We start from the raw sequence: 24,960 nt of genomic DNA, 5'->3' as shown, positions 1-24,960 counted from the left end.
GCTTCCAGGACAGGGCCTGGCAGAGCGGTGAATTCCTCCGGAACACGGTCTGGCAGGGCGGAGAACGCCTTCGGGACAAGACCCGGCAGGGCTTGAGTTGCATCCGGGACAGGACCCATCGATGCGGGTGCCTCCAGGACTGGACCAGGCAGAGCAGAGGTCGTCTCCGGAACAGGTCCTGCTAGACGGGGGTGACTTCCGGAACTTGGTCCGGCCAGCCAGTTGGTGCCTCCAGGACAGGACCTGGCAGAGCGGTTGTCGTTTCCGGAACATGGCCCGTCCAGACGGTCTACAGTCTACGCGAGCTTGTTGCTGGGTGGTTTGAGCGGCAAACTTGTTGTTGTTGACGTCGTTGATGACAGCTCTGCCGTTGCGCAGGGGCGTAGTCATTATCATCGTTCTCGTCGTACGGGTGGGGACAAACTCTATTCGGTCTTCCCGAATATACTCCCCCCGTTGAGTTCTCTCAACAGATGGAACTCGATCCCGGGTAGTGTTCTTGCTGGACTGCGTACGCCACGCTACTCCAAGGTCACAGAGCTGAAATTGGATCGCACCTTCGTCAGGTGGCCTTTGTGCTTCACGGTCATCGGCTTGGTTTGGTGCGTCGGCTTGTTGCTGGGTGGTTCGAGCGGCAAACTTGTTGTCGATGACATCTCTGCCGTTGCGCAGGGGCGTAGTCATATGCCCCTACGCAACGGCTCTTCATCAAAATACTGATTTGTTTTAAGACTTTTATCACTATTTTCAGGTGGCTGAGTTCTCTGTACGAAGCGGAAACCAACCCATCGAACCAATTTCTGACGATGTACAAGAAGGAGTACAAGCGAGTACGTTTCGAGGAAGGATTCTATCTGGACGGACGACAACCGATCAAGTCGCAAGGAGGGCAACTACCACCGCGATCGCTGTTCGGTCGTTCCTTCCCGCAGCTAGCAGGACTAAACTACGAACTGGAACCTGGCGGTGAACGTGCTGCCGAACGAGAGCATGTTGTTGCTGAAACCTGCAGAGATTGCAGCTAAATCTGATGCTGGTACTAACCTGGCAAGCTCCAATCTGTAACCTGATGGCGAACACGCTGCCGATCTGCGCCGTCTTCGCTCTGTTGTCTACAAGATGAAGTTTAGGAGATCAACAGGAAACTCAACTCTACACTGTATAAGACGTACGTGTTGCGTGTCCAGACGAACCTTTGGCGTAATCCCCGCGGGTTTTGGAACTTTGTGAACGCGAAAAGAAAGAGCCAAGACATCCCTGACAGTGTCTTTTTTGACCAACACGAGTCCGGATCTCCAGAGATGTCCTGTGTTTGCACAGCATTTCAAAAGTGTTTTTGCTGCAGGTTACGCCACTGACGAGGAAGCTGCGGTTGTTTCAAACAACGTTTCCGAGAACCTTCTTGACCTTTCAACATTCGACGTGTCGGCTGATATGGTAGCAAAGCTAAAGTCGTCCTTCTCCCCAGGGCCAGATGGTATCCCCTCTGTGGTCTACCGCCGATGTGCTGATGCGTTAGTTGCTCCTCTTTTGGCCATTTTCAACAAGTCGTTTTCCCAGCAAAGTCGACTCCCCTAATCTGCTCTCTCTTATCAACTTCCGCACACCGCAAAGAACGCTACGTGACTCAACACTACTAGCCCACAGATTCCATCGTACAGCCTATGGTTTCAACGAACCAGTTTCCAGCATGATCCGAGCCTTAACAGCAGTAGAAGATTTGTTTGAATTTGGTGAATCGTCTTACCGTTTTCGTGATAAAATCAACCGTACTCAAATTTGTATTCATTAAGACAAACTTTGTCAGAATGAGCCGTACATTGAAATTCGAGGTAAAAAAACATCTGCCCTAGTGCGAAATCACGAGCTCGGTTGCGATTGTCGTGCGGTGCGCCAGGTTCCAGATCAAATTAAAACACGGACATTCGTGGCGATTCTTACAATTCAGTGAGTTCACCTTCGATGCGCTCGTCGGAGAGCGGACAGGGACAGGCCACCCGAGCAGGGGTAAATAACACGGGAATACCAAATTTTGGTATTACTTGGGCAAATAACAGCGACCAAATTGTGCGCTTGGTTGCCCAGTAATAGATGGTAAAATACCATGAAATCATACCAAAGTCTTGTATGTGGAAGGGCACAACAATACCAAACCATGTTATTCCAAGGGTAAAATAATACCTCAAAATAAAACCATTTCAATACAAAGTTGAGGTCTTCTGGATTTTTGAACATTGCTTGAATACTAAAACTTGGTATTGCCATGGTTTAATTTTGAGGTATTCCCGCGCCCTTGGAAAATCAGGTTTTGGTATTCCTGTGGTCTTCCACATACATGATTTTGGTATGATTTCATGGTATTTTACCATCTATTATTGGGCAACCAAAGGCACATTTTGGTCGCTGGTATTTGCATAAGTAATACCAAAATTTGTTATTTTCATACCATTTTTAGTGCAGCAGTTGCAGTTAGTGAAAAAACGGAAATGATCCATATGCAACAGCCAAATCTACTCACCTTATGATTCCATGTTGTTCTTAGTGATATTTTTCACCGCATCGAATTCATTTGTCATTGATGAACGGCCTGTGCTTGAAGTTCTTGAAGATTCTGAAAAACAACATGATTGAAAAATAAGGATTGAAATTCACCAAAATTCAATAATCTGTTGATAAACTCGTTTTTCAAAATATTTGGTTACCCGACTTAAAGAAATTTCAACGTTTTTAAAAAAAATCTTAGTGGTTATATAAAAAAAAAGAAATCAGCTTTAACATTTTTAGGTTTCAAGTCAATTAAAAGTTAATTATCTCGTCAAAATTAATAAAAATATTTCCAAAGTTTCAGAGGAATTTGATGAAACACTTCAATACCAAAATAATACCAAAATGTGACTTAAATTTTTTTCAACAATTTCAAGTCATTTCTTTAGGGGGTATATCAAAAATGTTTAAAATCAAGTTTGAAATTTCCGGATTTCAATGAAAGCATTCGTTTTGAGGCATCATTTTAGCGCAAAATTTATTATTTTGTCAAAATTGGTCAAAATTTTCCCATAGTTTCATAGGAATTTGATAGAATACTGTAATAAATACCAAAAGAATACCAAAATGTGGTGTTCAACCATTGACAAATTCTGCAATTTTGCAATATCAAAACAATACCTTAAATTGGTATGATACTACATTATGCTCTTGCATAATCCTTAAAGGGTCCAGGAATACCAAAATTTGGTATTGATACCAGAGAAAGTTATTATTACTAGTGCGTCCATCCCGGGAATTCCCGGGACAAAAATCCCGGGATTTTTACAAAACCGAGAATTCCCGAATCCCGGGATTTTTCATATTTTGTCCCGGGAATTCCCGAAATTGAAAACATATCAAATTTTGGTCTAGGAATTCAGATTTGGTTGTGGAAATTAGTAATCGATAAGCATTTTAAAGCATTAAAATTTGTATTCGGCATATAACAGCATTAATTTGACAGGGAAAATTGTTCAAATTTTTGTTTACAGATCCGCAAAATGCTTTGCACCATAGATATTTTCTACTAAATTTTATTTATTTAAAAAAAGACTTATTGTTATATTCATGTATATTTATGACTTTAAACTTGAAAAAAGCATAATATTTTAAAAATTATTTAGCTAATCATCATAAACCGGCATCTGGAGGAAATTAGGACAAAAGTAACGAATTTAGATAGCTGTTTAAGCTAATTTGATTTAGAATAATGTTCTGATTGTTTTGATTGATTTCGATTACAACAGGAACAGATCAAAACAATTCGTACACCGATTTCCAAATTTATTGCTCTAAAATCTCCTGTACCTATTCAGACTGCAGTCCCGATTATCCCGATTGGTAGTTGGTTGGTAGTGACTTAAAGATAATTTTTAAAATATGTTTTTAATTATAAAACATAAAATTCCAAACTTATCCAAAGTGTTACATTGTCTGGTATAATTTTATTTCTTGTTGTTTTAGACACTTTAATTGAAATTGTATAAGCTTTTGTAGTTATATTATTTAATTAAAAAAATAAAAGAAATATATTCAAAATTCTGGTTCAATTAAATTCCAAAGCACATCAAAGAACACATTTTTTTAATGTGTTTAAACTATCTAAAGGCTGCTGTCCTTGTTCAGATTGAAGTGTAGCTTATCACCATTAACAGTTTTGAGCTTATTGTATGATTTAAGCAAGAAAAACGTAACAAATATAATGAAAAAATAGATTTTTTGACTGCTGTAAAAATTTTTCGGGATCCCGGGAATTCCCGGGATTCTTAAAATATTTTTCCCGTTTCCCGGGAAATTCAAAACCCGGGAAAATTGGACGCCCTAATTATTACGCATTTCCCTTGTTATTTTCCCATGCTCGGGAAAGAAGTAGGGTAAACGAAATGAATTTGTCTTAAGGGGTTACATACATGTAGAAAATCACAAAATTTCATGTTACAGAAAATTTATTGAATACACTAAAAAGATGATTTTCAATCACTCCTGAAACATTCATGAAGATACAGTCATCCCTCATATTCGGAACCGTTTACAGATCGGCCAATGTTCAGAAAATCATAGAAAATCGATAATTGAACTTGATGATTCGCTTTTACCTTCATTTGAAAGCTTTTCTTGCGATCTTTCGAATGCTGTATCGAACAACTGCAAATTTTAACTTTTATATCAAGTTTTTGAAGAAAAACTTTGACCCTTGAAATCCACAAATTCGGAACACTTTTTTGTTACGGATGTAAACAAACTTTGGTTCTCTCCATGAGTACACAATTTTTACAAAATAATGACTTCACGCACTGAAACCAACGAAATTCAAGCTTAGTTATGTTTTATGAATGGTCTGATAACTTTGTTTGTAAAAATATCAGTTAAATGCCGGTGTTCCACAATTGTGGGAGGCACCATAACATCCCACAATCATGGAACAGGCAATTTGGAGGCAGAGTTTTGCTGCTCTGGGTAAAGTAGTCTTGGAATGGGGTTTTTGTTCAAAAAGTACTACTTTTACTAGTAGTCAAGGCACGAAATCCAAAAAGGGCTAATTTTCTTGTGTCTAACGGCAAATCATGTAACAGGCCAGGTTTTGATAGATCTTGACTAAATCGACCCAGCTGAGTACGAATATCGCGGTCACGAAGCCGGATTCCTTAAGGGAAGCGAAAAGAAAATCTTCAAGTATTTTTAAACAACATGTAACAGGTTTGTGACCAATCAAATTTGACTAATTTGGGGTCGCTGAACCCGAATATGACCATGAAAATTGGTCACGGCGACCCAAGAGCGTGTTATCCAAGATGGATGGATGTTGTAAATTTGATTTAAAAACCCGATTTAATCCCACCTGGGGTGAGAAAGAGCCTTTCTTACTAAAGAATATAACAATGGTAGAACTTCTTTCAATTGATAACATCAACTTTGTTTATTTATAACGTCAGCACAAAAGAAAGTCTTATGATGAAAGCAAAGTATTATGATGATATTATGAGTATTATGAATGATATGATTTCCAAAAGAAATAAAAAACGCAATTTTCACCAAAAGAATATTTTTAATCGTACAATATGTTTGTACGTTTCTAATCAAACAAGCGATTATGACAAACGCGATCATAGCAAGCTTCCCAACAACGCACACCGCGGTTTCAGCTTCTACGAGAGTGACAGAGTCAGAGATAGCTATTTTTAACAACCGCACCACTACACACTCAATCGCGAGAACCTTAGGAAGAAAGTCATTGGAGTCGCCAGCATTGAACACTTTGAAAACGATATAAACGATGAAAAGCTTAGAAAGCTCCTATTGGAATCCAATGAACCCTGTTAAATAAACTTACGAAAATGAAGTCTACATTTAGGCGATTTTAGAAGCGCACGGGAAACAAGTTGATTGTAGCCAGATGAATGTCCTATGTCACAAAGGTTTTTGCATAAACATTGGACAGTTATGCAAAAACGGACAGGGCAAAAGAAACCGAAAAGCTACGATATCTTACATATTGAAGGAAACATCGGTAGACAAGTTACTACAAAATGAGTATAAATCGAGCCACAAAATAGATGCGCCAGCATTCTCGCGCCAGTATTCGAAGCTCAACTTGACAACTTGTCGACTTGGCGACGAAGCGTCGAAAATCGATGCAGTGTGATTTTTTGGCGATTTTTCCGCTTAAAATTCATGCTGAATCGACATATTTACGAAGATGGAAATGACGTCCTGGCTTAAAGTAAAACCTATACCTTTCTTTAGTAAGAAAGGCAAAAAGTAAATTGATCGGGATTGTCGATCGATGTCGAATTTGTTTCAGATGCTCACTCATGGTCTGTACTATGAATGTAGCAAGAAATTTCGAATAAAATCAGAAATGAAAAATGTTGGCGAAGGTCACCAGGTGGGCTTTTACCTTTTTTTAGGGATTTTTTTCTTATGGTAGGTCAATCAAACGGCTCTAACTCCAGAACCATATTATGAATCTGGATGAAAATTTGGGAGGTTGTAGGGCTCGAAAAATGCAATTTTTGAGATAAATAAAATATATGAAAATGAAAAAATTTGACCATATTTTCATTTGAAAACTGTGTATTTTGTTGAAAAGTCTGGCCGCATCCGAAAACAGATGGATATTTCGAAATTTGCGCGGCAACTCGCCCAGGTTCAGCACACTAGCTTTCATCTGCATTTAGAAGAATCGAAATCGGATATATGGGAGCTGAGAACGGCGCGACACAAAATTTTGCAAAATTTTACCACATACGAACATCACTCGACCTCCACGGAATTTATTTTCTCAAAATTCGAGGGTTCGAGATAGACGAGTTCTGTCAAGGTGAATCGATAGAGAGTCGAAAATCGATGCAGTGTGATTTTTTGGCGATTTTTCCGCTTAAAATTCATGCTGAATCGACATATTTACGAAGATGGAAATGACGTCCTGGCTTAAAGTAAAACCTATACCTTTCTTAAGTAAGAAAGGCAAAAATAATTAAATAAAACATTTTTGAAAAAAGAAATAGATCTTATTTACCCTGTGATCAATACGTCAAATGCTGTATCAAGTATAGGCGAAAACCTGTTTTACCCCCAATCCAATAAATTGTTAAAAAATATTTTTATTCATTCTAAATGGCATTTTTTTTCAATCAAATTTACAACTTCAATACTTCTAACTAACGTGAAATTTTCCAAGGATTCCGAATATGTCAAAATTGAGCCAAAAAGTACCGCTATGGAAGCCTACAGGGCAAAAACCAACGTTGTAAAATGTTTGTTCTAGAAAAATCGAAAAATTATGAGAAAAACTGCGATTGGCCAAAAGTTTATTAACGTAGGCTTATAGTCCATGAAATTCCCTAACTTTTGACCTATAATTCCTCTGAAACTATGGGAAAATTTTGACCAATTTTGACAAAATAATTAATTTTGCGCTAAAATGGTGTCTCAAAGCGAATGCTTTCATTGAAAACCGGAAATTTCAAACTTGATTTTAAACATTTTTGATATTTTTGAAATGACTTGAAATTGTGGAAAATTTTCTAAGTCAGGATGTCACATTTTGGTATTATTTTGGTATTGAAAGGTTTCATGAAATTCCTCCGAAACTATGGGAAATTTTTTATAAATTTTGACGAGATAATTAATTTTGCGCTAAAATGACATGAAACCCAAGAATGTTAAAGCTGATTTTAAAGTTTTTTCAATATACCCACTATTTTTTTTAAAAACGTTGAAATTTCTCTAAGTTGGGATAACCAAATAATTTGAAAAACGAGTAAATCGACAGATTATAGAATTTTGGTGAATTTCAATCTATTTTCATTTTAATAACACTTATTTTTCAATGTTGTTATTTTTCAGAATCTTCAAGAATTTCAAGCACAGGCCGTTCATCAATGACAAATGCATTCGATGTGGTGAAGAATATCACTAAGAACAACATGGAATCATCAGGTGAGTAGATTTGGCTGTTGCATATGGATCATTTCCGTTTTTTCACTAAATGCAACTGCTGCACTAAAAATGGTATGAAAATAACAAATTTTGGTATTACTTGTGCGAATACCAGCGACCAAAATGTGCTCTTGGTTGCCCAGTAATAGATGGTAAAATATCATGAAATCACACCAAAATCATGTATGTGGAAGACCACAGGAATACCAAAATCCGATTTTCCAAGGGTGCTGGAATACCGAAAAATAAAACCATGGCAATACCAAGTTTTGGTATTCAAGCAATGTTCAAAAATCCAGAAGACCTCAACTTGGTATTGAAATGGTTTTATTTTGAGGTATTATTTTACCCTTGGAATAACATGGTTTGGTATTGTTGTGCCCTTCCACATACTTTGGTATGATTTCGTGATATTTTACCATTTATTACTGGGCAACCAAGGGCACATTTTGGTCCCTGTTATTTGCCCAAGTAATACCAAAATTTGGTATTCCCGTGTTATTTACCCCTGCTCGGGTTAAGGTTTAAAAAAAAAAATTAACAGTAATTTGCAAAAGCTATGACAAAAAATCAAACCAATCCTGGATGTCTATGGCTCATTTCGAAGTGCTTCATAAGATTTTTCGAATGTATCTAAGAGAGTTGAAATTGATCTTTTGGACCTCAAACTTCAATCTTTACCCCTTTTCCCTTTTCTTTTCGTGCAATAAAAAACATACCTGGCAGCAATGGCAAGCGATTCGAAGAAGAAGATAAAAAAAAAACAAAACGCACAGTATGGGATTTGACAGCGCGCATTTGCCGAAAGTGCAGCGCGTCGTTTCGAGGCTGGTAAATATGCCGCTTGTCTTTTTCGGGAATACGGGCAATATTTGAAACAACATTTAGATCAGCGCGTTGCGAGCATCGTGTTCTAGTTTAATTTCTGCCAGTTCTAAATATTTAAAACTGCTCGCAATTTGAAACAATTATAAAACTTCGCGCTGCAGATAGTCATAGAACTGTTATTTCTTCCACTCGAATCGGGTGCTCCATTATGCGGAAAGCAATTTCCGTAACTCACGCAACTATAAAATTTATTTTTTGAGTACAATTACGCTTTACGCTTGCACAAAAACCTTAAATTGATTTTCAAATTAATGTTGATAGAAATTATCTTACTCTTTCTTGATAGAAATAATCTTGTTTGACAGCCCTTTCCAAGAGGACCCTTATGAAAACAAATCTCAAAATTACTTACGATCAGCCTGTACGAGGTTTGATTTAACAAATTTTTTGTTGAATATAATCAACGCCGATTTTGCGTTGAAACAAACCTTGATTTTCTCAGTTCCACAAATATCTTTTGTCGTTTTGAAAAAGTTGCTTTGGCGTTCTGTTGTTTAAAAAAAATCTTGATTATCAACTCAACAAAATGTTTTGTTGATTTACATCTGCCTTATTTTTCTGCGTGTAGGAGGGTGCATTAGTCGTCCAATCTTTATCAATTCTCAGATGTAAGACCTTCATTAAATGTTGAACAACTTTCTCGAAGATACCATATTTTTAGGATTTTTTGTGAGTCTGCGATCAGCAGAGAAGCGAGTCAGACGTGCGTCCCTCACAAACCAAAAAAGTGCTTAAAAAGTGCAAAAATGCCTCACGGCAAGAAAAAGAGGCGGTCCTCACCAGCAGGATCGGTAGATTTGAAGAAGCTGAAGAATGCCGAAGCGCTACCTGCAAAGCCAGGCAGTTTGAGCAAGGACGCTCAAAAATTGTCTGGAAACCAGTTCGCTACCCTCCCCGTGGACGTGAGCGAGAAGGAAGAATTTGAACGACGGGAAAAGTTGCCACCCATTTTTGTGAAAACATCGTCATCGGATTCGGTGCGAAAGTGGCTGATCGGGTTTATCAAATCTGGTGCTTTACGAGCTTCCATTCGCTTGTGTGCTGATGGACTCAAAATTCTGCTACCTACCAGGAAGGATTACAACTACGTTCGGGATTTCCTGAACAACACAAAGATTGAATACTACAGCCATGACGATCCAGGTAAACGCCCCATGAAACAGGTCCTCCGAGGCCTGTACGACATGGATGTGAGTTTGCTGAAAGAAGAGCTCAAAACTTTTAAGTTGAACGTGATCGAAGTCTTCAAGATGACGAGACACAACAAGGACATCAAGTATCGTGATCAACTGTACCTGGTTCATCTCGAGAAAGGATCGACAACGCCGTCTGAGCTGAAAGCAGTTCGGGCAATTTTCAACATCATCGTGACTTGGGAACGTTATCGTCCAGTGCACCGTGACGTCACGCAGTGTTCGAACTGTTTGCAGTTTGGACATGGTGGAAGGAACTGTTTTATCAAGAGTCGTTGTGCAACCTGCGGAGGTGAGCACAAAACTCAAGCTTGCGAAACAATCAACGAGAACATCGAAGCGAAATGCTTCAATTGCGGCGGCGACCATTCTACCAAGAATCGAAGCTGCCCAAAACGAGCTGAGTTTGTGAAAATTCGGCAGCAAGCGACGACGAGGCACCAACCAAATCGTCGCAAAACACCACCAACTTACACGGACGTGGATTTTCCTGCTTTGGCGTCACCTGGAGCGGGATCTGTTCGAGTGGTTCCAAATCTGCAGCCTTTGCCGTTGAATCAGCGGCAAAAAGTTGCAGAGAATACAACAATCTTTATCAATTCTCAGATGTAAGACCTTCATTAAATGTTGAACAACTTTCTCGAAGATACCATATTTTTAGGATTTTTTGTGAGTCTGCGATCAGCAGAGAAGCGAGTCAGACGTGCGTCCCTCACAAACCAAAAAAGTGCTTAAAAAGTGCAAAAATGCCTCACGGCAAGAAAAAGAGGCGGTCCTCACCAGCAGGATCGGTAGATTTGAAGAAGCTGAAGAATGCCGAAGCGCTACCTGCAAAGCCAGGCAGTTTGAGCAAGGACGCTCAAAAATTGTCTGGAAACCAGTTCGCTACCCTCCCCGTGGACGTGAGCGAGAAGGAAGAATTTGAACGACGGGAAAAGTTGCCACCCATTTTTGTGAAAACATCGTCATCGGATTCGGTGCGAAAGTGGCTGATCGGGTTTATCAAATCTGGTGCTTTACGAGCTTCCATTCGCTTGTGTGCTGATGGACTCAAAATTCTGCTACCTACCAGGAAGGATTACAACTACGTTCGGGATTTCCTGAACAACACAAAGATTGAATACTACAGCCATGACGATCCAGGTAAACGCCCCATGAAACAGGTCCTCCGAGGCCTGTACGACATGGATGTGAGTTTGCTGAAAGAAAAGCTCAAAACTTTTAAGTTGAACGTGATCGAAGTCTTCAAGATGACGAGACACAACAAGGACATCAAGTATCGTGATCAACTGTACCTGGTTCATCTCGAGAAAGGATCGACAACGCCGTCTGAGCTGAAAGCAGTTCGGGCAATTTTCAACATCATCGTGACTTGGGAACGTTATCGTCCAGTGCACCGTGACGTCACGCAGTGTTCGAACTGTTTGCAGTTTGGACATGGTGGAAGGAACTGTTTTATCAAGAGTCGTTGTGCAACCTGCGGAGGTGAGCACAAAACTCAAGCTTGCGAAACAATCAACGAGAACATCGAAGCGAAATGCTTCAATTGCGGCGGCGACCATTCTACCAAGAATCGAAGCTGCCCAAAACGAGCTGAGTTTGTGAAAATTCGGCAGCAAGCGACGACGAGGCACCAACCAAATCGTCGCAAAACACCACCAACTTACACGGACGTGGATTTTCCTGCTTTGGCGTCACCTGGAGCGGGATCTGTTCGAGTGGTTCCAAATCTGCAGCCTTTGCCGTTGAATCAGCGGCAAAAAGTTGCAGAGAATACAACACCTCCTGGTTTCAGTCAGCAACCGAAGGAAAACCAACCAGCATCAACGGATGAAGGCAGTAGTGACCTGTTTTCTCCACAAGAACTTCTGAACATTTTCATCGAGATGACAACAACACTGCGTGGTTGCAAAACTCGTGCGGAACAAGTAAGAACGCTTGGAGGATTTATCTTAAAATACAGTTCATAGTTTACTCGTTCTGTTATTTTGAATATTTCAATGAATTTACTTTTTTAGTTTTAAGTTAGGATTAGTTGTTAAAGTGATTTTTTTTTCTTTTTTACCCAAATGTATTCGATTCAATGCAAAAATGTAAAACAATTTGAAGTAAATAAATGAATGTGAACAGTTAATAAGAAAACGAAAAATATAACAAAGATGAAGAGCATGTAGCCATACCACTTAGAATGTAAATGAAATGTAATTATTATAAGAAAGTTCAATAAAGACATATTTAATTTCAAAAAAAAAAAATAGGATTTTTTGTTGAAAAGTTATTAGCTTCCGAAAAGGACCTTTTTGCCTTTTTTGCGTGCTCGCTTGCCTGCCTGGTAGTGCGCCTGCTATGTTGCCGCTTTGAGCCGGCCGCACAAAAATTGTCCTTTTCGGAATCTAATAACTTTTCAGCAAAAATCATAAAAATATGGTGTCTTCAGGAAAGTTGTCCTATATTATATGAAGGTCCTACATCTAAGAAATGGTATGAATCGGATAACTATGGCGCCCTACACAGGTAAATAAGTAGAACTGTTGCATTTCTCCATACATTCCCGTGATCAGAATGAGCTTAAACCTGGAATTTAGCCTAGTGATGGGTCAATAGGGTGATGCTCCGGAATGTGCTGTACAACTTTCCCGAAGAGAGTATGGTGCTAACTTGCTCCTATAAAAAGATATAGCGTGTTCAACTCGTCTAAAACGTGTTTTTTGATCGAAAATCACGTATTAGACGTATTTTTATAGGAGCAAGTTAGCACCATACTCTCTTCGGGAAAGTTGTAGAGCACATTCCAGAGCATCCGAATATGGATCCGGTTTTGATATAGCATGAAACGTGGATTTTTTAAATATCAAAATTCAAAAAAATGATTTTTCCCATACAAATTTGTATGGAAAATTGAATTGCATTGCGCAAAGTGAGGACTAAACCAATCGTTTCCAAACTTTGGGGAGTTGTTAAGGACCCTATAAGGAACCAAGAAGTTGCTGTGCTAGCCAAATTTGGACAACATTTTTTTTTTTTTTTTCATACAACCATATTACACCCTAATGGGTCAATCTTTGATTTCAGGGGGTAGCATCGAGAAAGCCCGGATATGGATTACCCTACACAGCAAAAAATCCAATGGTAAAATCGCATGCAAAAGCATGCACATCACCTTTGTGAGCAAAAGCATGTAATATTGTATGAGAAAACGTGTACACAAAAAGCATGTACAAAAGAATCAAGCTAAATTAATAGCGGCGAGATAGCCGAGATGGTTGGGGCGCGGACTTTGTAATCTGGATATGACTCTCACCAGATTGATGTTATTTTTGGGGTGTGCAAAATTTATTTATTTTTCTTTTGTACATGCTTTTTGTGTACACGTTTTCTCATACAATATTACATGCTTTTGCTCACAAAGGTGATGTGCATGCTTTTGTATGCGATTTTACACAGAAATTTTTTACTGTGTAGTACATACGCTACAAATTTTTTTTTTTGGTTATTTCTTGTTAAAATTCATGATGGAGATTGATTTGCTCAGTTCAACTCTGCTTGGCCGCATTGTTTTCCTCTTGTGGTGTAGCGCCAACCATATTGACCTAAAATTATCCACATGATTTGTGGACGGTTCCTTTAGTTCCAATATTTCGTCTACAATTCTTTCATAAATCTTTCAGCTTGCGAGGTGTCTCAAGAAAACCACAAAAAGTATGTGCGGCAAAATATGAAGCCTAAAAAGGTGCACGATCTGCACGAAGTTGTACTGAGTCCGTACGTGCAGCGATCAACATCTCCGGATCAGAAAACGATGGAAGTTCAAAAACGTGCTGTTGAACCCTACATTGCTTCAGCAAGTTCGTCTGCGTACACCATCCAAGACTTGCCACAGTGTGCGGAAAATCGTGGCGCACGTTCCATCAAGCAAGGCCACCTCAAACATTTGGACCGACCATGTAATTATGTTTCGCCTGAAACTCCACTATCCAAAATGGATCTAATGAATCCACCTCCTTTGGAAGAAACTACATCGACTTTGATGACACCAACTAACCTAGTTCAATTAGAAATCCCAACACCAGAGCGATTACTACCTATTGGAAAGTATGGAAAAGAAAATGTATCAGCATTGGGCGATAGAGTTCGCGAAGCTTTAACTATTCCAGACATTAATCAGCTGAAGCAAGATAGTTTCGATAAATCCGATGTAAATAAAAGCATGTTTTAAAAGTTATTTTTATGTTTTAAATCGATTCGTTCTATTTAATAGAGTGCTGGAAGTATTAAAGATGACGTCACTACCAGTAGCAGAGGAACTTCACCAAGGAAGTTGATAAAACAGGTTGCACTGGAGTCACCTCCACAATTGGAAGAAGTTTATGGAATGGTTATGCGCAATTTTTCGGCCGCAGCATCCAAACGTGACGAAACAGTGAGGCAGCCAAAACAGCGCCTTCGTAAAGTTGGTCCCTTTGCCATTGGTTCTATTAGCAGTTCGGACGGTAGAATCCGTTATGCCGGATCTTGGGCTCCTTCTAGCAAGGATGATACGGACGGTGAAGATGCTTACACAGAAAGTCATGTTAACTCAGATAAACCGGTGAGGAAGATTAATTGTGAATGATTAAAATGGAATATAACCTATTTTTTTTCTAGAGTGCATCCCGCGTTGGAGACGAATGCATATGCGAAAGATGTTCCGAATGTGGTGCTATAAAAGAAGAATATACAGATGAGGAGATGGGTATAATGTTAATCATTCTTGGCACGTTTATTCACCGCGAACCGGCTCTGGCTGCCCCATTTCTTCCAGAAATATTAACAATAATTTCAAGGTAAATTCATAACTATTAAATTATTTGCAAACACTAAAGTACCTTAGGGTTTGATAGGATTAGATTAATTAGATTAAAAACGTTGGAGTCACAAATCTACGAACCCGATTGGACGCAACAAGGGCCTGCATAAGCTATTAGGGGAAAGTGGGGCAAGACGACCATATGGGGCAAGAGGAACAATCGCTAGTACGATCGTTATTCTTACAATTTCCAATATTTCCAATATGTGGAATTGTTACTAGCAATGCAATTAGTTAATTCTACTACCACATAACCGCCAATACGACGTAAACGCCACAGGATACAAGATTGAATGGTGTTTTTTTTTCAAATCCTTTGTTTTCTTATAACCTTTTGAAAGACCGAAATAAGACTTAGGGTTTTTTTTTTGTTATATTATAGAGACTTTACACCATTGTGCATTCATCTCTTCAAGGTGGATAGTGAAAGAGGAAAGATTACAGAGTTTAAAATCACTTGTCTGGCTATATTTCAATAATTATTAGGGGAAATATACCCATTTTAATCACTCTAAGGCGTTCGACCAATTCTCATCACTTTTGCAGATTTCCGCTATTAAGAGCGAGTTTTTCACCGATGTGAAACAGGTCGTATCGAGGTTCTCCGATTTGGACGAAACTTTCAGGGTTTGTTTGTCTATACATGAGATGAACTCATGCCAAATATGAGCCCTCTACGACCAAGGGAAGTGGGGTAAAATGGGCATTGAAGTTTGAGGTCCAAAACACATGAAAAATCTTAAAATTGCTCGCATTTCCGTAAAACTTCATCAATTCATACTCTCTTAGATGCATTCGAAAGGTCTTTTGAAGCCCTTCAAAATGTGCTATAGACATCCAGGATTGGTTTGACTTTTTCTCATAGCTTTTGCAAATTACTGTTAAAAATGGATTTTTTTAAAACCTTAATAACTTTTGGCAACAGCCTCCAACACCTATACTCCCATAGGTCAAAAGTTAGGGAATTTCATGGACTATAAGCCTACGGTATTAACTTTTTGGCCAATCGCAGTTTTTCTCATAGTTTTACGATTTTTCTAGAACAAACATTTTACAACGTTAGTTTTTGCCCTTTAGGCCTCCATAGCGGCACTTTTTGGTCTCAATTTTGACATATTTGGAATCCTCAGAAAATTTTACAACATTTTACAACATTTTTATATACTTCAACAATGGAGAGTTGCTTGCTCACTTTTATTTGAGCCATTTTTTACTTTGGAACAGTCAAAAACACTTTATGAAATCTGTAATTCATGATCAAAGTGCTGATAGGCCGATAATAGAAATAGGCTGAGAAAGGGTAGATTTCCCCTACCATGCCTTTTTTCTAACGATTTCTGTCTATGTTTCAAATATTTAGCGAAATATTTAGAGAGTGAATTATCAAGTTCTTTAAGTTTATCTTCGTCCTCTTCTTCCAGGGATTTAGAAGTTATCTCACAACACTTTTTCTTATAATATTTTGCTTTTATGACATCTTCATCTTCTTCATCTGTTTCTTCTGCAGCCATCTCTCTTCGTTTTGTTGTTAATTCGTCATCCGCGTCCAAATATGCCTGTGGGTTCGATTTTAAGTTCATTTTATCAAAATTCATTTTTTCCTAGATCAGTAGTGTCCCTTCCAATGATTTGCACTGAAACACAGTTTCAGTGCTCCGTAAAATTTTCGATTTTTTCACGCCGCGGGAGATGCCCAAGCGTGGCGCTAGGCATGGCAACTCGAGTGTAGCACCGGGGACCTCGCGGAACCCATCTCCTGGCCGGATTACCATAACAATCGGGACACATGGGGCGAATTGGGACAGCAGTTTTAACCATGTTGGAGCACAGTATTTTGATTTTTCTGGTTGGTTTCGGTTAAAACAGACTCAGGCCAACAAAATGTGTACATCCATTTCCAAATTTAAAAGCTTTAAGTGCGCTAAAAACTGCTGTCCCTATTCAGACTGTAGTCCCAATTCACCCCAGATTACAGTACTAAAAACAATTCGGCCAATAGTCAAATCAAGCCTTCCACCGCGGCGACAGCGTTGGAAGGCATTGACAAAACAAAGCTGCATCCACACTATCGCAGCCCGTACCAGCTACGTATGTGAAGACAGCTAAGGCAGGCCGGCAGACCTCAGGTGTCCCCTCCGTTACCCCCGTCCCCACACACAACGAATTCGAGTCGCTGAGTGGAGATGATGAGGACAATGGAGACGACTGCAGCACCAGCAGTAGCGACGACGACGCGACCCTGCACGCGGGACGAAGAAAGTTGAAACCAGCAAAACTGCGACGAAAGGAAGAAGACCTCCGCCGATATTTGTCGTCGACACGTTAGCAGATACCGTGGACGAGCTAATGATGGGTGGTCTTAGTTACTGTTTGAAGATCGGGAAGAAGAATGTCCAAGTAGCATTCCCTTCGGCGGGCTCAAAAAAGAATCACCAGGAGACGGCAAAACTGAAAGTCCCTCTTCCACAGAAGGACGCTTGCAAGACCACTCGAATAAGGATTCCGTTTTCCAGCATCGTGGAGCTGGTTCTGTCGACGATGAGCGAACCGACAAGAGCGATGGTGGAACCTCTGGTACCTTTCTTGCGAGCAATCGGTAAACACTATGCCGAGAATTCGACCATCTTGGAGTTCATTAGTGTTGACAGTTAGAATCTAGGAAGCAATCATGTAATGTTGACCCTCGGTCCCAACCTGAGATTTTAATTTCTAAAAGGACCTAAAAAACCGCAAAAGTTCACCCCCGGGACATCAAAGTGCTCTCAAGGACGACTACGGTGACGGGTACCCACGTGTTGTACCTACTCTACTTCGATCGTGGTACCGTCAAGCTCCAGGATCTCCGGCGTAAAAAAAGGTTGGACGGTTTCTGGGTGACTTGGAGGTACTACTCAAAAAAATCGACGGACGCAGCCCAATGCCACCGTTGCCAAATATTCGGCCACGGCTCAAGAAACTGCAACCTCCCGCCGCGCTGCGTTAAGTGCGGTAAAATGCATTTCACGGAGAAGTGCGCGAACTGCGATGGAAACCATACAGCGAACTTCCGTGGCTGTGCCGCGCGGAAAGCCTACCTCAAGGAGCAGGCTAAGAAGAAAAAGAAGCTTCCAGCAACCCGGCCACCTCCAAGATTAAACCCAACCGTTCCTGTAGCTGGACAAGGCGCGGCAGATCGGATTACTCCGACGTTTCCTCCCGGCTGGGGAGGTTCCTACGCAAGCAGTTCCGGAACAAGCAACCGTCTCCGGCGATGACCTATTTACTCTGCCAGAGTTTTTCGCCCTAGTGGGGGAAATGTTAACCCGTTTTCGTGCCTGCCGGAACAAGGCAGAACAGTTCATGGCTCTGGGAGAGCTCATGATCAAATACGTGTACAAGGGTAAGCTGCCTCGTGCAGCGCTGCTCTTCGACGTCAACAGACAAAATCATTTTGTGATCTAGCTTTGAGTTTTCCTCTAACTATCCCCCTTCTATAGCAAGTTCGTAGGTTTTTTTTGTTGAACTTTTTCCTACTTGTGATTAGCCTTTAGAAAAACTAATTATGTCGAAAGACAAATTTATCAACACATAGCTGAAAGGTCCTCCAAATCTCTATTAGGATTAATTGCAGAACAAATTGTGAATTAATTATTTACCTAATAAAAACTGAATTGAATTCAAATACATTCTAATCTGATGTGTCTAAGTGATAACAGTTCAATTGTTAGCAAATTAACATGTTGTTTCATGCATTGTTCCTCTTGCCCCAACGGGTTGCTCGTCTTGCACCACTAGTTGAGTAGAACATACGGAAAATCAATTATTTTAACATAAATTTTTATGGTACAAAACAGGATTTTTTAGAAACCTGATTTTTCATTAATCCTTGAATATCATTGAATAAGACGATTTTCAAAAAATCGGACTGATTAATTAATGTTTTTTAATGGGTTTTAACGAGCATTTCCTTAGCTTGTAACACTTGCCCCACCTTCCCCTACTTGGTTTTTTTTGTAGTACAATCAATCAGGCCGAATGGTTTTTCTCCTAAGTTTGTATGCAGAATTAGGGCGGTTCGTTGCTGTTGCATAGAAGCAAAAATTGCATGCAATATTTGAGAGTAGTGAACAGCACTAGTTTATCATACACACTTTGGAGAAAAGGTGACTGATTCTTCGGCTACGACAGCTTCGAAAGAGTAGACGTGTTTGTGACGTGCGCGTTGAAGGCAGTCATGCAATTTGAACGGAACCCGTTCTGCGTTCGTTCTCTTTCTTCAAAATGAACTGAACCCACAGCGCAGGAGCCATTGCTTTTCGTTCCAAAAACAGAACTTCACTTTTTCGTGCCGTTCTCTTCAAAGTTTGGAACCAAAAGGCAATTCACTTCTGATACTGCACCAATATGAAGCCAATATTGGAGTCGATACGGTATGCAAAAGGCAGAGATGCTGAGGGTACGAAAGGCAGAGATGCTGAGTATGTCAGTACAGGAGCAGGAATGAATGATCGACACCCTCGACCCACAGGACAAGCTGACGCTTGCGGCACGAAGGATGAGGAGCTCTACGGTTCTGTGGAACTGTGGAGAATCTTCTGCGAACTCAGCACCCAGTTTGAAGTGCAAGACTCGCATGGAGCAAGTCAGAGTTCTTGGCTTCTTGGTCTGCAAGTACGGTTCAAAGAAACTAACAGTTTATGAGCACCGGTCCTAACCTGGTCGCGCAGTACCTAAAAAGACCTAATAAAAATAAGATATGAAAAAAGTGCATGTGTTTCTGGCAAGCTTCCCATGCGCCAGTGCCAACGCACACCGCGGGTTTGGTTTTCTAGCTTCGGTACGAGCCTGAACCCATTTGTATGTTGGTATCTTGGTTCATCGTACCAGCGCACCACGACACTCTCGGCTCGCCCCATCGGTACGTGCCGTGGTACGCGCCGTGGTATTGAACCCGGTTTGTACCGCCAGCGCGTACCACGGCGCGTACCTTGGCTCGTACCGAGTGAAGCACCTTGCACAGAAAAAAAAATGTGAATTTACTCGACACGGAAAAAATGAATCGAATGTAAACTCAGTTGATGTAAACTTGAGATTCGACGTAAACGGTTGAATCACACGTAAAATCATGTTTTTACGTATAGTTTGTTGCCAATTTACATCTAATTGCATTTAAATTTGAATGTTTAATGACGTGCAAAAATGTTACATAATAAATGATGTAACATTAGGAAATATTTTTTTGTATGTGGATCGTACGCTGGGTTCATGCCATGGGTGAGTGCCAGACACAAAACCGACGCGGCGAGCCGAAAGTGTCGTGGTGCGCTGGTACGATGAACCAAAAAACCCTCGGCTCATGTGAGTCGGGTACGGGTATAATCCGAACAAAGCAGGCGCAAAGCAAAACCGAGGTACAAGTGCACCGCGTGTACCGCACGGTGCAGGGAAGCTTATGGTACGTTCGTTTGAAGAGCCGGTGCGGCACTGAGTGCCGCACTCGTCGAGTGCCAGTTTTGGTTCAAACGAACGGTTCAGTTTTGCTCTGAGTTTTTATGCTTGTGTGCGTGCGTGGTGTTTTGTTTTGGTTTTAAAAACGTCAGTTTAAATTGAATCGTTGCGAATTTAACATCGAGCTAGAGATAAGTATCAAAAGCAATTATATTTTTATCCTATTAAAATTGTGCATTTTTTTAACTCAGGTTAGGTCAGAGTAGGCCATTCACCGTTCTACAACATCTTGGCCACAAGATCCGGCGCTCGATCCAGCGCCATTGGTTCTGAAAACAACGATTTCTTCTTCAGTGGCAAACGTTCGTTTTTGCCGGAGTCGATCACGGTCAACCTACCGAGCCGGTGTGGATCACAAGCGGAGGCGATTATTGGTGGCCGCTCGATGTCATCGTGTGGAAGAATCCCTCACCAACAGAACCTCTTAACTCAAACTCAACGACGTGTATCTGACGGTGTACCGGGTCGGCAACGACGCACCAACAAACCACTCTCTCAAAAAAGACCATCAATCTGCTCGGATGGTCCAAGGCTTGGGCATTCCCGAGCAGACGGAAATAACTTGGGAAGGTCAGTTTTTGATATTGTGAGAAGATCGAAATATGTTATTGGGATGATCGGATTAGTTGTTAAAATAACAAAAATCAATAACAAAGATTTGTTCGAAGAATAACTTAAACTGTTATTATGTTGTTATTGCAATAACAAACCAATAACACAGAAGGAATCATGAAGGAATAACAAGATTTGTTATTTTGTGCGGAGAGGTGGAGCAGCATAATAACAAAAAATGTTATTGCACTGGTATGTCTCCATAACAAAAAAAGTTATTGTTTTGGTTTATTTATAATTTGCAAATAAACCTGCAGTTGCCATAACTCCTCTGTACTAGTCAGGGCTGTAGAGTCGGGTACCTCCAAGCGACTTTGAATCCATACTTTGAAGACAACTCCGACACTGGATGCAGGATATGACGTCAACGACGACTTTAGCTCTCCAAAAATACCCGACTTCACAGATTCCGACTCCAAGTAAAAGTTGCTGAAAATTAGATGAATCCGATGCAGTCTCCGAGGTCACACTCCAGCTCGAACTTCAACGTCAGCTCCGACTTCCTGGCTCTGTGAAAATAATAACAGTTTTTGTTATTCACACTTCAAAAATTCTCAATAAATAAATCAATTCCGTTAGCGAATATAACAAAATAAAAAAAAAAGAACTCTCAAAAGTTAATTTATCGGATTAATTTTAGCTTGAAACCCCATTTCATGGTGAAATAATGACCCCGATGAAATTGGTCAAAATTATTTCATAGTTCTAGCCAATTTTAGTAAAATCCCTTAGGGGGTATATCAAATAATTAAAAAAATCAACTTTCAAAATTTCAACTTTTTAGAATAATTTTAGCTTAAGGACCCCATTTCATGGCCAAAATAATGACCCCGACGAAATTGGTCAAAATTATCCCATAGTTCTAACCATTTTAAACTAAGTCCTTTAGGGGATATATCAAATAATTAAAAAAATCAACTTTCAAAATTTCAACTTTTTATAATAATTTTAGCTTAAGGACCCCATTTCATGGCCAAAATAATGACCCCGACGAAATTGGTCAAAATTATCCCATAGTTCTAGCCAATTTTAGTAAAATCCCTTAGGGGGTATATCAAATAATTAAAAAAATCAACTTTCAAAATTTCAACTTTTTATAATAATTTTAGCTTAAGGACCCCATTTCATGGCCAAAATAATGACCCTGACGAAATTGGTCAAAATTATCCCATAGTTCTAACCATTTTAAATTAAGTCCTTTAGGGGGTATATCAAATAATTAAAAAAATCAACTTTCAAAATTTCAACTTTTTAGAATAATTTTAGCTTAAGGACCCCATTTCATGGCCAAAATAATGACCCTGACGAAATTGGTAAAAATTATCCCATAGTTCTAACCATTTTAAACTAAGTCCTTTAGGGGGTATATCAAATAATTAAAAAAATCAACTTTCAAAATTTCAACTTTTTAGAATAATTTTAGCTTAAGGACCCCATTTCATGACCAAAATAATGATCCCGATGAAATTGGTAAAAATTATCCCATAGTTCTAGCCAATTTTAACAAAGTCCCTTAGGGGGTATATCAAATAATTAAAAAAATCAACTTTCAAAATTTCAACTTTTTAGAATAATTTTAGCTTAAGGACCCCATTTCATGGCCAAAATAATGACCCTGACGAAATTGGTAAAAATTATCCCATAGTTCTAACCATTTTAAACTAAGTCCTTTAGGGGGTATATGAAATAATTAAAAAAATCAACTTTCAAAATTTCAACTTTTTAGAATAATTTTAGCTTAAGGTCCTTTAGGGTTCATGGCCAAAATAATGACCCCGACGAAATTGGTCAAAATTATCCCATAGTTCTAACCATTTTAAACTAAGTCCTTTAGGGGGTATATCAAATAATTAAAAAAATCAACTTTCAAAATTTCAACTTTTTAGAATAATTTTAGCTTAAGGACCCCATTTCATGGCCAAAATAATGACCCCGACGAAATTGGTCAAAATTATCCCATAGTTCTAGCCAATTTTAGCAAAGTCCCTTAGGGGGTATATCAAATAATTTAAAAAATCAACTTCCAATATTTCAACTTTTTAGAATAATTTTAGCTTAAGGACCCCATTTCATGGCCAAAATATTGACCCCGACGAAATTAGACAAAATTATCCCAAAGATCTAAACATATTTAACAAAAGAAAAAATAATAACAGATTGTGTTATGGACACTTAGAAACTTTTCCATTTGTGCGATTTGTGGTAATTTTATTTCTAAGTCAGTATACCGAACGAATAACAAATTTTGTTATTAGGAGAGTTTTTGAAATGTATAACATTTCCTCTTATTGGCGTGTTATTAAACATTTTCAATATAATATCACTTCAATACCAAATATTGTTATTTTATCAGAAACTGTTATTAATTTTTCTTCTTGAAGTTGAACTTCAGGTTAAAATAATAACACTGTTTGTTATTTTAACAGGATTTGTTATTGAAATATTATGAATTTTGTTATTACCGTCTGCCCGGGTTGCTTCTAAAGAAACATACTTACTGCATTTCAACATTAGGAGAAGAAATTAATAGTAAAATATATTACTATTAAAATCATGATTGCATTTGGTAACATTTCAAGTACTTTCATAAATATTCCTATTTTTTAGCAAATCGGTTTTCAAGTTGATTTCACTTCATAGAAAAAATGTTTTTAGTTTTGTGTTCAATATGGAAGAAGTTTGTGTTGAAGCTTTTTTTAAATAACAAATAAATTGTATTAAACTTTCAAATATAATTGTTTATAAAATATTTTCATTTGTAAAATAAAATAATAAATTTTAGACGTAATGTTAGACTTTTATGATTATTTAATGAAATTGTTGGATAAGGTAATTGCCAACGAGTTGAAATAACGCTACGGGGGCGAAAGCCCCTTATGGTTAAAGTTCCATTAATAAAATCAACAAACCTTCAATGCTATCCAAAAGAGGGCAAATAAATTCTAAATTATTTTTAAACTTAAAAAAATCGAAGAACTCTTGCAATTCTAAACAATCCAGAAATTCTACAAAACTGTAGAATTCAAAAAAATGTATAGTTTCTTAAACTTTAATAATTTCAAAACATCGATAAAAAATCAAAATTCCTAAAATTGCTAACATGAATTTCAAAAAATCATAGATAATTATTTCTGAAATCACTACAATTCCGAAAGTTTTAAAAATGACTTCAGTTTCAATTTTTTTTATTCCTAAAATATCTAAAATACCAAAAACTCGAATTACTAAAATTTCTAATTATCAGAAATTTAAAAATTCTTAAATTTCAGGAATTCCTCCAATTGTAACAAAATCTCTACAATTCCATTAACACTTTTAATTCCAATAAAAACAGAAATTTCTTCTCTTAAATTCCTGAAATATCTTCAATGCCAAAAAAATACCCAGAAATTTTTAAAACTTCAAAAGTTTTCAGAATATTTTAAAATTATAAAATTTCAAACTTTCTAAAATTCTTTTAATCCTAAGATCACTGGAATTCCTAAAACTCTACAAATAACTGATTTTTTTACAATTCCACTCCCAAATTCCAAAATTCTAAAATACATCAATTCCAAAAATACCTCAAATTCCCAAAATTCCTGAAACTTTGTGGAATTTAAAAAAAATCAAAGTTCATCAAACAATTTAAATATTTTTGAATTAAAATATAAATAAAATCATAAAAAAATATATCTTTTTCAATGTTTGGAATTTAAGTAGTTTCAGAAGATTTATAGATTTTAGGAATGATAGGAAATTTAGAAATTTAAAGAATAGGTTTAAAAATTCCTGAATTTTTCATGAAATCTCGAATTGTTAGAAAATTTTAGATATGAAGAATTTTAAAAAATCTCGAATCCTTAAATTTTATTTTAATTATTTTTGATGTTTTTTTTATTTTATAAGTTTTATAAATTTAAGGATTTTCTGGAATTTCTGAATTATAAAAAATAGGAATTTTAAGATTTCAGAAATACAAAAAAA

The 24,960-nt window shown here is 38.3% G+C and overlaps 1 protein-coding gene across 2 annotated transcripts in view; it reads left to right on the top strand.

Annotated features, from left to right (window-relative positions):
* The window catches only part of LOC120417925 (protein unc-79 homolog), a 217,400-nt gene that overhangs the window by 137,960 nt on the left and 54,480 nt on the right, over positions 1 to 24,960 (top strand). For both annotated transcript variants that reach the window (XM_039580162.2, XM_039580161.2), the window contains exons 21-23: positions 13,718 to 14,244; positions 14,308 to 14,637; positions 14,694 to 14,872. In XM_039580162.2, the coding sequence (XP_039436096.1) occupies positions 13,718 to 14,244; positions 14,308 to 14,637; positions 14,694 to 14,872 (1,036 nt within the window). The remainder of the gene's footprint in view (positions 1 to 13,717; positions 14,245 to 14,307; positions 14,638 to 14,693; positions 14,873 to 24,960) is intronic.

The sequence above is a fragment of the Culex pipiens genome, chromosome 2, assembly GCF_016801865.2.
Source record: "Culex pipiens pallens isolate TS chromosome 2, TS_CPP_V2, whole genome shotgun sequence".
Lineage (NCBI taxonomy): Eukaryota > Metazoa > Arthropoda > Insecta > Diptera > Culicidae > Culex > Culex pipiens.
Note: the sequence above shows the minus strand (reverse complement) of the source record. Positions and strands in the feature narration are given on the sequence as shown.